Source organism: Tamandua tetradactyla, chromosome 15 (genome assembly GCF_023851605.1).
Source record: "Tamandua tetradactyla isolate mTamTet1 chromosome 15, mTamTet1.pri, whole genome shotgun sequence".
In the NCBI taxonomy this organism is placed as follows: domain Eukaryota; kingdom Metazoa; phylum Chordata; class Mammalia; order Pilosa; family Myrmecophagidae; genus Tamandua; species Tamandua tetradactyla.
Genome location: NC_135341.1, coordinates 71,173,871 through 71,192,805, shown reverse-complemented (window position 1 = coordinate 71,192,805; position 18,935 = coordinate 71,173,871). Strand labels below are relative to the sequence as shown.

General features: G+C 39.9%; 1 protein-coding gene across 1 annotated transcript in view; it reads right to left on the bottom strand.

Moving 5' to 3' along the window:
• The window catches only part of TBC1D5 (TBC1 domain family member 5), a 741,161-nt gene that overhangs the window by 7,510 nt on the left and 714,716 nt on the right, over positions 1–18,935 (bottom strand). Inside the window, exons 22-23 of the mRNA XM_077130039.1 lie at positions 2,034–2,113; positions 988–1,137 (exon numbers count right to left, since the gene is read on the bottom strand). Of these exons, the coding sequence (XP_076986154.1) occupies positions 988–1,137; positions 2,034–2,113 (230 nt within the window). The remainder of the gene's footprint in view (positions 1–987; positions 1,138–2,033; positions 2,114–18,935) is intronic.

Genomic DNA, 18,935 nt, shown 5'->3' with positions numbered 1-18,935 from the left:
AGTATTACTAGGAATTAAAAACAGGTAGGAAATGAAAACAATCTTTTGTTTATCTTTGTCTTATCAGATAAAGCAGTGTGAAGCCTAATCGTGGGCCAGGAAGCTTATGGTTTGGGTAGGGACTACTGGAAACCTTAAGGTTGGTGAGTTGGGCAGCCTATGGGCCTGTGAACCTCTCTGGCCTTAGTTTTCTCACTGGTAAAATGAGCAGGCAGGATAAGCACTGAAGAAATCTCTTAAATCCTTTCAAGTTAGAAAATTCTGTAATTCTAGCTTCGAATAAATTACATATAATGTCAATACTTGAGAATAAGGGCCAGGAAATTATGGCCCATGGGTCAAATCTAGCCTGTGGCCTGTTTTTATAGTTATACTTTTAAAATTTGTTAAAAACAAACACAAACAAACAAACACAGACCTTATATGGCCCACAAAATCTAAAATATTGACTATCCAGCCATTTACAGAAAAAGTTTGCTTATTTCTGCCTTCGAGGATGGACATTAATGGGGCGTCCTTTCCTAGTATTTTGGTAAAAAGGTTCTAGCCAAGTGAAACATCTCAAGACAACATTCAGAAAGCACTGACAACACTTCCTGTACTAAAGTGTAATGGAGGGCATCTGCTATATACAACTAAACAATAACTAAGGCAGAGATGTGGCTTTCCAATTCCTCAGAGGAGGGTGGCTGCCAGGAGGCTCAGGCTAAAGCTACACCACATACAGGTCCACAGGTCATGAACTGCCGAAGTCTAGGAGACTATAGTCTCATCGTTACCATGGTGAAGGGTACACTGGCGGGGACAACCTGCACAGCTGTGCTCAGCAGCTGTGGCTCAGGCCTCTTGTGGTACGTCATAGTTGAGCTTCACACGTGGTAATCTGAAACAGCTTTGTCAGGGCTTTGATGATCTCTAACTCTGAAGACCTAATGCAAGTCTGCTCTCACCGAGTTACTGTGACTATGACCATTAGAGCTCTTGTACCTGCTTGGCGGCCGCAGGCTTTTGTTTGTCCTCGCCCTGGGCCTGACCACTGGAGCAGTAGTGGTCATCTGCAATGGTGAGCTGCTCATTCTCCTCAGCCTCCAGCTGGCTCTGGTTGAAACGCAGAGAACCTTTTAGAATGTCTTTGATCTATTTTCAAAGACAAAAAAAAAATAAATGAAAAAGGTGAGTGAGTTTGTTTTCAAATGCTAGTTAAATCTCTAGCACATTTAAACTAGACTTGTCATAGGCCATTTTTTAATCACCATATTACCACAAAAAAGAAATAACAACAGAAATCCAAGATATATCAAAACCATGACTTATAAGTGACCAAGGAAAATTTCAGAGTATTAATGGCCAGGTTCTCAGAGGGTCAGACACGAGTGTCACATCCTTGACAATTATAAAGTTGGGAGCACTGGGGGTGCATGGGTGGTTCAGTGGTAGAATGCTCTCCTTCCATGTGGGAGACCTGGGTTTGATTCCTGGACCATGCATCCCCCTCCCCACCCCCCCCCACCCCACCCCAAAAAAGCAGGGAACAGTCCTTGGCCACAAAAAATGACTCTCTCTCAGCTGGAGCTGTTAGTAACATGGATGTGCATTTGGACTAGCATACTATTTTTTACTGACATTTATGTCTGATTTAGCCCTCAGGGGTTGTGTACAAGTGGGGCCCTTAAGGGCCTGAGGTCTGCTGTAGGTAGTGGTTTTGACTTGTGCTCTGAAGACATTTGTGTACTTATGGAATAAATGACTGAACATGCTGGATCACGCTGTTCTAGCTGTGGGTGAGGAACAGACAGAATGGATTTTGTTAAGAGGGACGGGGGAAATGGAAAGCTAGTTTGGGCTGCAAGTTAGACAGACACAATCATTAGAAAGGAAATGGAGATTTGGGAGGGGCTCTGTCTGGGAGGAAATGATAGGGTGGGGAACAGTGGCTCTAATGCAACAGTGCTCCTTGCCCTGGAGTACCCTCCCCACAGCAGGTACCAAATGGGTGGCCTGTGGGACACAAAGAAATAGATCAGGAAACATACCTGTTTTAATCCTGCCAGTGAAACCAGAATTTGATCTTCTTTTTCCAAGTTTTCCTGTAATATCACATCCTGAATATTTACTGGAAAGAGAAGAATGGCATACTATAACTAATGTTCTGACAGTAACTCACCTGTTGCCATGCCATAACTCCTGAAAAGGCTGGGAATTTTTCTGCCAAATTTCATAGGAACTATGTTCACCAAAGATGCGCTCTGCCAAAGTGCAGTTGGGAAAGCTGCAACGTTGAGCAGAGAGAACCTGGTATGCTCAGCATTTCCTCTAAGATTACATGAATATATTCTAATGAGAGATGTGTCTTCACTTTGAGCAAGAGACTGGAGCACCTCTTGCTGACATATAATGCAGTCAGCAGCTTAGATTATTCATTCAATCTGTAGGAGGAAGTTTTTTTTCCTTTTTTTTTTTTTTAACATGGGCAGGCATTGGATCGAACCTGGGTTCGATCCCCACAGCATGGCAGGCAAGAACTCTGCCTGCTGAGCCACTGTGGCCCACCTTAAGAGGAAGCTTTTTCAGTCTGGGCTTCTTACACAGCCTCAAAGTTCAATGATGTAGAATAGCCATTATCAATAAAACAGAAAACGACAAGTGCTGGAGAGGATGTGGAGAAAGGGGCACACTTATCCACTGTTGGTGGGAATGTCAAATGGTACAACCGCTGTGGAAGGCAGGGTGGCGATTCCTCAGGAAGCTAAGTATAAAATTGCCATATGACCCGGCAATACCATTGCTAGACATCTAGACATGAAGGCAAGAACACAAATGGACATTTGCACACCAATGTTTATAGCAGCATTATTTACAATTGCCAAGAGATGGAAACAGCCAAAATGTCCATCAATGGATATGTGGCTAAACAAGCTGTGGTATATATATATATATATATGATGGAATATTAAGCAGCTGTAAGACAGAATAAAGTTATGAAGTATGTAACAACATGGATGGACCTTAAGGACATTATTCTAAGTGAGATTAGCCAAAAACAAAAGGACAAATACTGCATGGTCTCACTGATATGAACTGACATTAGTGAATGAACTTGGAGAATTTCAGTTGGCAACAGAGACCATTAGGGGATAGAGATAGGGTAGATATTGGGTAATTGGAGCTGAAGGGATACAGATTGTGCAACAGGACTTATTGTAAAAATTTAGAAACAGATAGCACAATAGTACCTAACTGTAATACAATAATGTTAGAACACTGAATGAAGCTGAATGTGAGAATGATAGAGGGAGGAGGCCTGGGGGCACAAATGAAATCAGAAGAAAGACAGACGATAAAGACTGAGATGGTATAATCTAGGAATGCCTGTAGTGTATACTGATAGTGACTAAATGTACAAATTTAAAAATGTTTTTCAGGAGGAAGAACAAAGGAATGTCAATACTGCAGGGTATTGAAGATAGATGGTAATTAATATTTTAAAACTTTAACTTATATGTGAGACTAAAGCAAAAAATGTTTATTTGGTACAAAATTTATATTTTGACTAGTGCATTTCCTAATATAACTTATGTGAACAGCTTAATCGAACACCATAGAACTTGGAACCTTGAGTAGGGCATGACATTTTGTAGGTTAGTCCAGAGTGATGCCCCGATAAATCCCAGAGTAATTTGAGCAGTGAATAAAAAAGTATTCGCAAAGTCCCCTTGGGGGAATGGCGAGAAAGGGGGAAAATTCAACTTTCCCAAGTGGAAAATTCTTGATATTCTCAGAAGCAATGGGGACAAGCAGTGGGGACAACCAAAGCAATAGGCTGGACCCCCAATCTTGAGGTTTGTTCATATGAAACTTAACCCTGCAAAGGACAGGCTAAGCCTACTTAAAATTAGGCCTAAGAGTCACCCCCAAGAGAACCTCTTCCGTTGCTCAGAGGTGACCTCTCTCTCTCAGCCAACACAACAGGCAAATTCACTGCCCTCCCCCTCTCTAGGTGGGACATGATTCCCAAGAGTGTAGACCTTCCTGGCAACGTGGGACAGAAATCCTACAATGAACTGGGACTCAGCATCAAGGGATTGAGAAAACCTTCTCAACCAAAAGGGGGAAGAGCAAAATGAAACGAAATAAAGCGTCAATGACTGAGAGATTCCAAACAGAGTCAAGAGGTTATCTTGGAGGTTATTCTTACGCATTGAATAGATATCACCTGTTTAGTTAAGGTGTAATGGAGAGGCTGGAGGGAACTGCCTGAAAATATAGAACTGTGCTCCAGTAGTCATGTTTCTTGAAGATGGTTGTATGATGATATATAGCTTTCGCAATGTGACTGTGTGACTGTGAAAACCTTGTGTCTGAAGCTCCTTTTATCTACCTTATCGACAGATGAGTAAAACATATGGAACAAAAATAAATAATAGGGGGAACAAATGTTGAAATAAATTTAGTAGATTGAAATGCTGGTGATCAATGAGAGGGAGGGGTAAAGGGTATGGTATGTATGAATTTTTTTCCATTTTTAAATTTCTTTTTCTGAACTGATGCAAATGTTCTAAGAAATGATCATGATGATGAATATACCAAAAAAAAAAAAAAAAGTTCAATGGTGTTAGCTCACCTCTCTCTATTTAAAAAAACAATTCCTCTCTGGTGACTAGTATTAACAAGGAAACTGCTTTTGAGGATTTAGAACAGTAAAATATATTGCCATTTAAACATAATAGTAAAAGTAAAAGGCCAGTCTTATGGTACTACATGCTGTCATTTGGTTACAGTGCCTAGGACTTATCCCAGGGTCTTCACAGGAGCCATTTGCATGTCCTCCAGGAGACATCCTTCCTGCAGACCTGCTTTGAGGGACCTGCTAAGCCAGCTGCCAACCACATGGTCAGCATCACACCAAGCTGCTGATGAATGTTAAACATGCGCTGCCCTCTGCCTTCTCCCCACCACACACCAGAAGTATGCATACAGCCCTGTCAGGGACTGTGGTTTACTGAGGCAGGGATTCTCAGGAGAGATGGGCAGAAGGACTGAAGGCCCACCCCCCATGCATGCACAGGAGAATGTGTTTGGTGGGGGTGGAGGGGAAATAGTTAAAACTGAATTTAAAACAGATACTGATATGAAAACCACTCCTAGGTTCATCCTCCATTAACATCTTCTGCTTTCTTATTATGTAGTCTTTAAAAAATGCACCATTTATAATGTCTTACATAGTATATTCTTAGTCAGATTTCATTTATTATAAAAAAAAATTTCCTGAGCTTTAACTCCATGCCAGGCACAACTGTGAACAAAAGGTCCCTGCTTTTGTGGAGCATCCTGTTGGCAGGGAAGATGACCACCTAAACGGCTCACTGCCCCAGAGAGGAGAGGGGGCTGAGCAGGTTCAGCGTGCTGCAAAGCAGGTGGTGGGCACTTAACCTGGACAGGACCTGGAATACTCTGCGGAAACAAGGAAGGAGATAATGTCTCTTGGAAGAGGCCCAAACCTGCAAGCTTCCTTCAAAGCTGGAAAAGGGCTTCCCAAGAGCCATGTCTTCCTTTCACAGCATTGTTCAGAATCACAGCCTGGTGTGAGGGTACCAACAAGCCATCGGCTGTGATCTTTCCTGGCAACTGTAGCACTTTGCCAGGAAAGCATCTTGTCTTTACACTCAGTGCACTTCTTAGCACTTCCACTTCAATGTTTTTCCAAGTATTGCTTCATTGGATTCATGGTCCTCAGCCCAGACCCAGAGAATTAGAACATCTAGGACGCGGGACCTAGGGATTTGCATGTGACCAAGCCCTTTGGATGACTAAGATGCACCCTCAAGCTTGGGAACTGAAGCTTTGTTATGAAGTTAGAATCATCCCGTCAGGCTGCTCCCGCTCCAGTGCTGCCACTGTCCTAAATAGCTTCTTTTTTCGCAAATTAGAAAGGGGTACCTTTCTCAAAATACTTTATTTCTACTTATTAGAAAACCGACATGACAGGCTGATTTTCTCTTTTTCATTGATAGCTGTCAGAAAATGGTCACAATGAAAATACAAATCTGTGATGTCTACAATGTGACTGGTACTCCCTCTGATGACACACTATTGTGTATTATGTGATCCGCACAACTGTAAACTGCAGTCTTTTGTTAGGGTGTTTGAAAATTAAATGAGTAAATACATGTGAGAAGCTGAAGACAATGCAGGGTACGTGTGAACATTCTAATATATATTAGATATTATTTCAAAGGCAAGTGAAAAGCTAACCAAAGAGACCGTAAATGAATTAATTTTCCAACATTTCATTGTGAAGATTTCAAACATAGAGAAACCTTGAAAGAACTGAACAAGGAACACGCATATTCCTAATACCTAGATTCTGACTGTTCTAGTTTGCTAGCTGCCGGAATGCAATATACCAGAAACAAAATAGCTTTCAAAAAGGGGAATTTAATAAGTTGCTTGTTTACAGCTCTAAGGCTGAGGAACTGTCCCAGTTAAAGCAAGTCTACAGAAATGTCCAATCTAAGGCATCCAGGGAAAGATACCTTGATTCAAGAAGGCTGATGAAGTTGAGGGTTTCTCTTTCAAGTGGAAAGGCACATGGCGAACACGGTCAGGGTTTCTCTCTTGGCTGGAAGGGCACATGGCAAACATGGTGTCATCTACCAGCTTCCTCTCCGGCTCCCTGGGGGGCGTTTTCCTTCTTCTTCTCCAAAAGTCGCTGGCTGGTGGACTCTGCTTCTTGTGACTGCATTGTTCTGTTCTTTCTGAATCTCTTTCTCCAAAATGTTTCCTCTTTTATATGATTCCAGAAAACTGATCCAGACCCATCCAAATGGGTGGAGACATGCCTCCACCTAATCCAGATTAACAACCACTCTTGATCAAATCACATCTCCAGGGAGATGAACTAATTACAGTTTCAAACATACAATACTGAATAGGGATTAGAAGAAATGGCTGCCTTTACAAAATGGGATTAGGATTAAAACATGGCTTTTCTAGGGTACATACATCATTTCAAATCAGCACACTGACATAAACTATTGCCATCTTCGCTTTATATCCGTTCATCTAATTTTCTGATGAATTTCAAAGTTGAAAATATCAGTAGACTTCATCCCTAAACACTTTCATATTTTTAAACTGAACTTCTTTGCATTTCTAGTTTCTGACAATATTGCATTGTAAAACTCCTCTCTTTTCATATATTTTCTTGCCATTTGGAGTGAGTGAGAAACAGAGACAGAGAGCAACTCTCCATCAGTAAGTATGGATGGAGTACCAGTCAGGGGCCAATGGGAAACAGATGGCAACTTAAATGGGATAACTGCGGGGGAGTTTCGTATGGAGACTAAACTGCACCAAGTCCTTTTTGTCAGAGTCAAGGAACTCACAAGGCACGGTGCAGTTCCTGGGAGAGCCAACAACCTAGAAAAGCAAGAGTAGAGAGCAGTTTCAGTACCTAGAGAGGACAAGACAGGCCTGAAGAAGTTATGGCTTTTGAGGAGGGAAGGTCAGTCCCTGTCTACCCAGCAGGGGAAGGAAGACCTCTCCCTTCATCTCTCCATCTAGGCCTCTCTTTAGCTGAGGAGTGGAGGCCAGGGGTCAAAGTGAGCTACCAACTTACACAGAGGAGTAGCAATGGGAAGAGAACAGGACAGAGGGAGGGACAAGGGGAGGGTCTCCAGTAGGATGGCAGCCTGAGATACAATTCATGGATACTTTGAGAGGGCCATCTCTGAGCAAATGCGGCCGCTGGGAATCACTCTCACTTTGGGCCATCGAAAGTAGTCACTATGAGTAGAATCTGGCTTTGTCAGTAATAACTGTGTCAGTTATTCAGAGTAGAATCTGTGAATAACAGGTGGATGCCAAAGGAAGATCCCAGGGCCAGGAACACAAGTCATGAGTCTGATTACAAATCTTGTTGCGAGGTGGCCGCATTTGCTCAGAGACGGCCCTCTCAAAGTATCCATGAATTGTATCTCAGGCTGCCATCCTACTGGAGACCCTCCCCTTGTCCCTCCCTCTGTCCTGTTCTCTTCCCGTTGCTACTCCTCTGTGTATGTTGGTAGCTCACTTTGACCCCTGGCCTCCACTCCATGGAGCTGTAGAGAGGGAAAAATCAGCCACAGCAGATCTGGCCTTGAAGATTTTCTCAGACACTGGAAGACAGAGGACTGGAATTTACTCACTGTTTCACTCCTGCTTTCTTGCAGATTACTGAAGACTGTGAGAAAGCTGTGACTTTGTCATGACCATGATTCACAACAGGAACTACGTATCAAAAACGATGGGTGTGCACTTCTGCTCCTCGTGGCTTGCTCTGTACTCTGGCACCACCCTTGCCCCTATTCCTTCTTAGAGGGCCTCGTGTTCTCACTGGCACCCTTGCCTGCTGGTACTTTTAACCTTTTTAGGGCTTCCATCTTCTGCCATTGTCAGACTACAAATATCCTCATAGCTCAAAACTTCTGAAGGTGGAGGGAAGTAAAAAGGAAAACGAGGAAAGAAAACGTTTTTGAACTTACTAGACTTTTAAGTTATTTAACTTTCTTGCTCCTTTTGACACTAAATGTCTTTAAAGAAAAGTCTGAAAATGGGATAGGAAGAATATCTACTATGATTACAGTTGCACTAAAATACGCATTCAATAAGTTTAAGAAATATTTTTAAATCCTAACAACAGTGGGTAGAGTTTAGGTGGTATAGTTCAGGATGTAATTTATCATGAATAAGTTTTTCTTTTATTTTCAAAAATTTCTGAAATGTTTCTATATAAGCTTTATCTCAAAATACAATACTATTATAAATTGAATAATGATCATTACATAAAAACTGGAACACAAATATATTTTTTTGCTCAAATTCCATCACTCAGAGATAATCATATTCAAGATTTTTGTACATTTTCTGTCAGTGTTCTAAGCATATAGACAAACATGTATGTGACTCTTCTGTGACTTCTGTAATGAAAACTATTTTAAAAAACTGTTTAGGACAATATCTTACTCATTTCTTCACCCCTACACCACCAGGCACACAGTTGATGCTCCTAAAATGATTAGTAGATTATTCTGCAGATTCTACTAAAATATCTCCATTTTCAACGGAGCTAAGTCTATGCAAATAAACTATGTTATGGAAGTACTAACTTGGCCATTACACTGTTACAAGATCAGGTGAATATTTTCCCATGCAAGGGTCTATATATGATCATTTCAAATGATTGATCTCTCATTTTTCTCCACTCTCCTTATATAATTCATCACTGTGCACTGTCAACTCTACCAACAAAACATACTTTGAACCCACCAATTTCCTAACACCTTCTCTGCTGTCACTCCAGCTGAAGCCACTATTATCTCTCCCCCAAGGTTGTCAGGTCTTTACTTGTGACTCCTAGATTCTGCGCTTGGCCCCCTAGCTAATATGAATGCACCAACAGTAGAGCCAGCACTTCAGTTTTCCCTGGCTTGGAGGCTCTGATTAGAAATCAATATAGCTGTGACTTCTCCTTATTTTTCACCTTTCTGCTCCAATGTTGCTTCCTCAGAGCAGACTTCCTGCCTACTCAAACTAAAGGCTCTGTCAAGTCACTCTCTGGTCTCTACCACATCAGCTATTTTACTGTGTCTATAAGTACTGTCACTATCTGATATTATCTCACCTATTTGATGGCTTACTTGTCCATTTCCCCCTACTAGGATTTAATAGCTCCAAGATGGTCTTATTCAGGACTATATTCCCATTCCTTAGAATAATGTCTGGTAGTTACAGGTACACAATAAGTATTTACTGACTGAATGACTGAAAAAATGAATGAACAAACATAGAAAAAACAGTCTTGGAAATTGTATTTCAAAACATTGCTATGCTAAGTAGTTCCAAAAGGGAATTCTGGTAAGGGGCAAGGCAAGGACTTATACCATCAGCAGGCTTCCAGCCTGATAGTTCATTGCAATCTTCAATAAGAATAAAATATAAACCATATTGACAAGTCCTCTTACATGCTGCAGCAGAAACCAGCAGTTTTTATTTACTCAGAAAACTCAACTGTAGTTTTAGGCTAAGAGAAAAGCCTGTTCCAAAATAAGAAAGTAAATTAGGAAATGAGAATGGAATAATAAATATAATTAGAGAGCAAATGTTTTTTGTTTCACTAAAAGCCTGTTACAATTTGTTCTCTCTCTTAGTAAAACACACACACACACACACACACACACACACACACACACACACACACACACTCATTCAACAAGGCATTAACAACAACCAAGTGCAGAAAATTGAGAAGAACCAGTGCTATGGGTCTTTATGGGACTGATAAACGTCACTTTTGTTTTTATGATTGCTACAGTTTTTAAGGCAGAGTGTATAAGGGCCTAAGGGCTGGCTGGTGCAGCACAACACATTGTAGTGTTCAGAAGCCTCAGTGACTTGATAGGGCTGTGGGCTCTGTCCCCACTGGACTGCAAGGTGGGGCAGATTTCCTACCTTGGGAAAGCAGAGGCAGCAAGGGCACAGTTCCCAGGCCCTGTGAGGGAGCCCAGTCAATGGATGTAGGAACCTCAGGATATCTGAAGGAAATACGGGACTTCTGTGACCAAGGAACTAAAGGAGGGGAGGCCTGTGGAGGCCATACCCAGCAAAGCAGGGTGCCATTAAAAAGGAGAAATCTGCAGAGACCAGATATGATGTACCCTACTGTCTTGAATGGAACTGACTCCTGTCTGTGCCTTTAACACTGTATTCTGAAACATATCCTAAGGTAAAAAGGTTTGGCCAAAGGCAAGAGGTTTGCCTGTAGGCAGTGGTGGGTTTTATGGTCAATAGCAGCAGGTGCCAAAGGCTCATAGGTCATAGGCCATAGGCCATAGGCCAACGGCACAGTCAATGGCCCCATAAGGGACAGAGGTTCAGAGATGTGCAGGAACAGAAGCTCTCTGGGCCAGCAGAGACTAGAAAGGCACTAAGAAGGCCCTTCCTCAAACACAAAGGAGACATGTGAGTCTACACTAGATTACCACACCATCTTGGCTGGGAAAAGAGACAGAGTGAAGAAACTCTTAACTGTGGGCATTTGCTCAAATGACATGGTTAACCTCAAAGAATGAGTTTTTTGATTGATGAGTTTAAACTTCTGCACTGCCATTCGTGGGAATGGAATTTCAGAACAAGATTTCTGTATACTTGAGTTGAGGTATATAAATTTACTATCCCACCACATAAGTTATCAGTGCCTATCTCAAATCTTAAAAAACCATACTGGTCTGAAAATCCCATGACCAAGAAAATCCTGGCCATTCTCTCTTAGATGCCTTGTTTTGTTATGAGCCTCCCACAAATCCATCTATTCAGTGGTAGTGGTGATGGTGCTTGGGAGGGGAGCTGAGAAGGGAAGAGATGATGAAAGCAAAAGATATGGGTGAGTTAGGAAGATGGAACAACAGAAACCTCTTCTCTTATCTTTCATTTCAGGCCCTAAGTGGGAATAATGCTCTATTTGATAAAGGCCATTTTCCCTGCAGTGTTCTCTCTTGATGACAGCAGAGCAGCCAACAAGCCTAAAGCCTAACTACTACACTATTTTAGCTCTAAATCGGTGGCAAAGCTGCTATTGTGCTATCCCAAATCCACCCTCCACTCCTTCCTCACCAGCATATCCCTGATTTTATTCAGGGAAGCTCTGTGCACAGATTCTATTGCAGCTGAGGCTGATCATGCGACACACTCTGGGCAATGAGGTGTAAGTCCCAGGATGGGTTTCTAGGAAAGTTCTTCAAAGAGGACTAATTTAGGACAAGAATTTTGGGTCTTTGTTCTTAACCCCTTTTCCTGCCTGAAATGCTGACAAGAACTCCATAAGCCATTTTGCAAGCATGCAGGTAACAGTCACAATCTAAGGATTGTGGGGCAGAAAGCCAAAAGGAACCTGGGACACTGAGCAAATGATGGAGCCATCATATCCAACTGGACTGCCTACCTTGGGGCTTTTTTACTTAAGGAAAAAAGGAACCTCCTGATTTATTTCACTGGCTTTTGGGTTTGTGTTACTGTGCCGGTTTGAAAGTACTATGTACCCCAGAAAAGCCAGGTTTTAATCCTGATCCAATCCTGTGGGAGCAGGTGTTTCTTTTAATCCTGATTCAATTTTGTAGGTTGCAAACTTTAGATTATCTCCATGGAGATATGACACACCCACCTGTGGGTGTGATCTTTGATTAGCTGGAGATATGACTTTATCCATTCCTGGTCTGTCTTGATTAGTTTACTGGGATCCTTTAAAAGAGGAAACATTTTGGAGAGAGTCAGAAATGCCAGAAAACTCAGAAATGACAGAAACGATAGAGACAACAGAAACTTGAGAGCAGAGCCTACAGAAATGCCAGAGCCGACAGAAACTTCAGAGCAGAGCTGACAAAGATGCTGACATTTGGAGAAGACAGACAGATGTTTGGAGATGCTTGGAGCCCAGCAGACGTCGCCATGAGATGTTAAGCAAGCCAGTACCTGGAGAAAACCAAGGGAAGTCAAGAGATGAAAGCCAGGCCCAGAGAAGCAAAGTGAGGAACCCCCACAGGACAGAGGCTGAAAGCAATGGAGCCCAGGAGCAAGGAACCAGCAGATGTCAGCCATGTGACTACCCAGCTGACGGAAGTGTTACTGATCCATTGGCCTTCCTTGAATTAAGGTATCTTTCTCTGGACGCCTTATTTTGGGCATTTTTATAGGCTGAGAACTGTAAACTCGTAACTTATTAAATTCTCCTTTTTAAAAGCCATTCCATTTCTGGTATATTGCATTCTGGCAACTTGCAAACTAACACAGTTACTATCAGCCAAATTCCTTGTTATACAAGGAGAACATCATCCAGTTGCTCCACTACAAGGGGACCGAGGCAGCCCACCAATCCTCTCCTACATGTAGAATATGGTGCTAAGTTCAATCAGGCTCTAGCCCTAACGTGCAACGTGGCCGATGAATGTGTGCCCAGGAAGGGAGAAGAGCCCAGAGCCTTGGTATTGCCAGCAGTGTGCTCTGCTCTCCCTACAGCCTACCCCAGCCCCACCTCAGCAATTCTCTAGCCTTCGTCTTTTCTTTTGGAGAGAGTCAGGGATCACCTTTTATGATCTCTTGAAAACAAGTTCCTTCTCCCCTGAAAAATCTGTGGATACATAAATACTTCACTTAATTTCAAGGATAAACCTCTGCTTAAATCAAGCTAAGTAGCCTCACTTAAAAAAATGCAGGGTATAGAAATTCAGAATGTACAAAAGGGTCCCCTTCAGAAGCTGTTAAATGTTTTGAATATAAGAATTTTCATTTTACTAAAAAGTACTGACCATGTAGAACTAACCATTTCTATTACATATTTATTTAATCCAAAATGTATGAACATTCTAGTAATATATAATAACCTTTCAGTAACAAGTCTAAACTTCAGGTAAGTTACATCTGTATGTAAAAATAATGAAACAATATCTTTTCATGCCTTAAAATACTAAAGGTAGAAATGTGAAATATTTACATTTCCAATGTAATGCACAATTCCCCTCATGGCAAAAGGCAGGATAAATTATGATATGAAGGCTCTCTTTTTTTGTTTCTATGGGGAAGGAAGATTATACTCTTTTTTTTAACTTTTTTTTATTAATTAAAAAAAGAATTAACAAAACAATTAGAAATCATTCCAATCTACATGTACAATCAGTAATTCTTAATAACATCACATAGTTGCATATTCATCATTTCTTAGTACATTTGCATCGATTTAGAAAAAGAAATAAAAAGACAACAGAATAAGAATTAAAACAATAATAGAAAGAAAAAACAAAAACAAAAACAAAAACAAAAAACCTATACCTCACATGCAGCTTCATTCAGTGTTTTAACATAATTGCATTACAATTGGGTAGTATTGCGCTGTCCATTTCTGAGTTTTTATATCCAGTCCCGTTGTACAGTCTGTATCCCTTCAGCTCCAATTATCCCTTCTCTTTTTCTTTTTTTTTTAATTAACGGAAAAAAAGAAATTAACCCACATTTAGAGATCATACCATTCTACATATGCAATCATTAATTCTTAACATCATCACATAGATGCATGATCATCATTTCTTAGTACATATGCATTGGTTTAGAAGAACTAGCAACATAACCGAAAAAGATATAGAATGTTAATATAGAGAAATAAATAAAATAATAGTAAAATCAAAAACAAAACAAAACAAAACAAAACAAAAACCTATAGCTCAGATGCAGCTTCATTCAGTGTTTTAACATGATTACTTTACAATTAGGTATTATTGTGCTGTCCATTTTTGAGTTTTTGTATCTAGTCCTGTTACACCGTCTGTATCCCTTCAACTCCAATTGGCCATTATCTTACCCTATTTCTACCTCCTGCTGGACTCTGTTATCAAGGACATATTCCAAATTTATTCTCAAATGTCTGTTCAGATCAGTGGGACCATACAGTATTTGTCCTTTAGTTTTTGGCTAGACTCACTCAGCATAATGTTCTCTAGGTCCATCCATGTTATTACATGCTTCATAAGTTTATCCTGTCTTAAAGCTGCATAGTATTCCATCGTATGTATATACCACAGTTTGTTTAGCCACTCTTCTGTTGATGGAGATTTCGGCTGTTTCCATCTCTTTGCAATTGTAAATAATGCTGCTATAAACATTGGTGTGCAAATGTCCGTTTGTGTCTTTGCCCTTAAGTCCTTTGAGTATATTCCCAGCAATGGTATTGCTGGGTCGTATGGCAATTCTATATTCAGCTTTTTGAGGAACCGCCAAACTGCCTTCCACAGTGGTTGCACCATTTGACATTCCCACCAACAGTGGATAAGTGTGCCTCTTTCTCCGCATCCTCTCCAGCACTTGTCATTTTCTGTTTTGTTGATAATGGCCATTCTGGTGGGTGTGAGATGATATCTCATTGTGGTTTTGATTTGCATTTCTCTAATGGCCAGGGACATTGAGCATCTCTTCATGTGCCTTTTGGCCATTTTATTTCCTCTTCTGATAGGTGTCTGTTCAAGTCTTTTTCCCATTTTGTAATTGGGTTGGCTGTCTTTTTGTTGTTGAGATGAACAATCTCTTTATAAATTCTGGATACTAGACCTTTATCTGATATATCATTTCCAAATATTGTCTCCCATTGTGAAGGCTGTCTTTCTACTTTCTTGATGAAGTTCTTTGATGCACAAAAGTGTTTAATTTTGAGGAGTTCCCATTTATTTATTTCCTTCTTCAGTGCTCTTGCTTTAGGTTTAAGGTCCATAAAACCGCCTCCAGTTGTAAGATCCATAAGATATCTCCCAACATTTTCCTCTAACTGTTTTATGGTCTTAGACCTAATGTTTAGATCTTTGATCCATTTTGAGTTAACTTTTGTATAGGGTGTGAGAGATGGGTCTTCTTTCATTCTTTTGCATATGGATATCCAGTTCTATAGGCACCATTTATTGAAGAGACTGCTCTGTCCCAGGTGAGTTGGCTTGAGTGCCTTATCAAAGATCAAATGTCCATAGATGAGAGGGTCTATATCTGAGCACACTATTTGATTCCATTGGTCGATATATCTATCTTTATGCCAATACCATGCTGTTTTGACCACTGTGGCTTCATAATATGCCTTAAAGTCAGACAGCGCGAGACCTCCAGCTTCGTTTTTTTTCCTCAAGATGCTTTTAGCAATTCGGGGCACCCTGCCCTTCCAGATAAATTTGCTTATTGGTTTTTCTATTTCTGAAAAATAAGTTGTTGGGATTTTGATTGGTATAAAAAAATAAGTTGTTGGGATTTTGATTGGTATTGCATTGAATCTGTAAATCAATTTAGGTAGGATTGACATCTTAACTATATTTAGTCTTCCAATCCATGAACACGGTATGCCCTTCCATCTATTTAGGTCTTCTGTGATTTCTTTTAGCAGTTTTTTGTAGTTTTCTTTATATAGGTTTTTTGTCTCTTTAGTTAAATTTATTCCTAGGTATTTTATTCCTTTAGTTGCAATTGTAAATGGGATTCGTTTCTTGATTTCCCCTTCAGCTTGTTCATTACTAGTGTATAGAAATGCTACAGATTTTTGAATATTGATCTTGTAACCTGCTACTTTGCTGTACTCATTTATTAGCTCTAGTAGTTTTGTTGTGGATTTTTCCGGGTTTTCGACGTATAGTATCATATCGTCTGCAAACAGTGATAGTTTTACTTCTTCCTTTCCAATTTTGATGCCTTGTATTTCTTTTTCTTGTCTAATTGCTCTGGCTAGAACCTCCAACACAATGTTGAATAATAGTGGTGATAGTGGACATCCTTGTCTTGTTCCTGATCTTAGGGGGAAAGTTTTCAATTTTTCCCCATTGAGGATGATATTGGCTGTGGGTTTTTCATATATTCCCTCTATCATTTTAAGGAAGTTCCCTTGTATTCCTATCTTTTGAAGTGTTTTCAACAGGAAAGGATGTTGAATCTTGTCGAATGCCTTCTCTGCATCAATTGAGATGATCATGTGATTTTTCTGCTTTGATTTGTTGATATGGTGTATTACATTAATTGATTTTCTTATGTTGAACCATCCTTGCATACCTGGGATGAATCCTACTTGGTCATGATGTATAATTCTTTTAATGTGTTGTTGGATACGATTTGCTAGAATTTTATTGAGGATTTTTGCATCTGTATTCATTAGAGAGATTGGTCTGTAGTTTTCTTTTTTTGTAATATCTTTGCCTGGTTTTGGTATGAGGGTGATGTTGGCTTCATAGAATGAATTAGGCAGTTTTCCCTCCACTTCGATTATGTTGAAGAGTTTGAGGAGAATTGGTACTAATTCTTTCTGGAACGTTTGGTAGAATTCACATGTGAAGCCATCCGGTCCTGGACTTTTCTTTTTAGGAAGCTTTTGAATGACTAATTCAATTTCTTTACTTGTGATTGGTTTGTTGAGGTCATCTATGTCTTCTTGAGTCAAAGTTGGTTGTTCATGTCTTTCCAGGAACCCGTCCATTTCATCTAAATTGTTGTATTTATTAGCGTAAAGTTGTTCATAGTATCCTGTTATTACCTCCTTTATTTCTGTGAGGTCAGTAGTTATGTCTCCTCTTCCATTTCTGATCTTATTTATTTGCATCCTCTCTCTTCTTCTTTTTGTCAATCTTGATAGGGGCCCATCAATCTTATTGATTTTCTCATAGAACCAACTTCTGGCCTTATTGATTTTCTCTATTGTTTTCATATTTTCAATTTCATTTATTTCTGCTCTGATCTTTGTTATTTCTTTCCTTTTGCGTGCTTTGGGATTAGTTTGCTGTTCTTTCTCCAGTTCTTCCAATTGAACAGTTAATTCCTGCATTTTTGCCTTTTCTTCTTTTCTGATATAGGCATTTAGGGCAATAAATTTCCCTCTTAGCACTGCCTTTGCTGCGTCCCATAAGTTTTGATATGTTGTGTTTTCATTTTCATTCGCCTCTAGGTATTTACTAATTTCTCTTGCAATTTCTTCTTTGACCCACTCGTTGTTTAAGAGTGTGTTGTTGAGCCTCCATGTATTTGTGAATTTTCTGGCACTCCGCCTATTATTGATTTCCAACTTCATTCCTTTATGATCCAAGAAAGTGTTGTGTATGATTTCAATCTTTTAAAATTTGTTAAGACTTGCTTTGTGACCCAGCATATGGTCTATCTTTGAGAATGATCCATGAGCACTTGAGAAAAAGGTGTATCCTGCTGTTGTGGGATGTAATGTCCTATAAATGTCTGTTAAGTCTAGCTCCTTTATAGTAATATTCAGATTCTCTATTTCTTTATTGATCCTCTGTCTAGATGTTCTGTCCATTGATGAGAGTGGGGAATTGAAGTCTCCAACTATTATGGTATTTGTGTCTATTTCCCTTTTCAGTGTTTGCAGTGTATTCCTCACGTATTTTGGGGCATTCTGGTTCGGTGCATAAATATTTATGATTGTTATGTCTTCTTGTTTAATTGTTCCTTTTATTAGTATATAGTGTCCTTCTTTGTCTCTTTTAACTGTTTTACATTTGAAGTCTAACTTGTTGGATATTAGTATAGCCACTCCTGCTATTTTCTGGTTGTTATTTGCATGAAATATCTTTTCCCAACCTTTCACTTTCAACCTATGTTTATCTTTGGGTCTAAGATGTGTTTCCTGTAGACAGCATATAGAAGGATCCTGTTTTTTAATCCATTCCGCCAGTCTATGTCTTTTGATTGGGGAATTCAGTCCATTAACATTTAGTGTTATTACTGTTTGGATAATATTTTCCTCTGCCATTTTGCCTTTTGTATTATATATATCATATCTGACTTTCCTTCTTTCTACACTCTTCTCCATACCTCTCTCTTCTGTCTTTTCGGTTCTGACTCTAGTGCTCCCTTTAGTATTTCTTGCAGAGCTGGTCTCTTGGTCACAAATTCTCTCAGTGACTTTTTGTCTGAGAATGTTTTAATTTCTCCCTCATTTTTGAAGGACAATTTTGCTGGATATAGAAGTCTTGGTTGGCAGTTTTTCTCTTTTAGTAATTTAAATATATTATCCCACTGTCTTCTAGCCTCCATGGTTTCTGCTGAGAAATCTACACATAGTCTTAATGGGTTTCCCTTATATGTGATGGATTGTTTTTCTCTTGCTGCTTTCAAGATCCTCTCTTTCTCTTTGACCTCTGACATTCTAACTAGTAAGTGTCTTGGAGAACGCCTATTTGGGTCTAATCTCTTTGGGGTGCGCTGCACTTCTTGGATCTGTAATTTTAGGTCTTTCATAAGAGTTGGGAAATTTTCAGTGAAAATTTCTTCCATTAGTTTTTCTCCTCCTTTTCCCTTCTATTCTCCTTCTGGGACACCCACAACACGTATATTTGTGCGGTTCATATTGTCCTTGAGTTCCCTGATACCCTGTTCAAATTTTT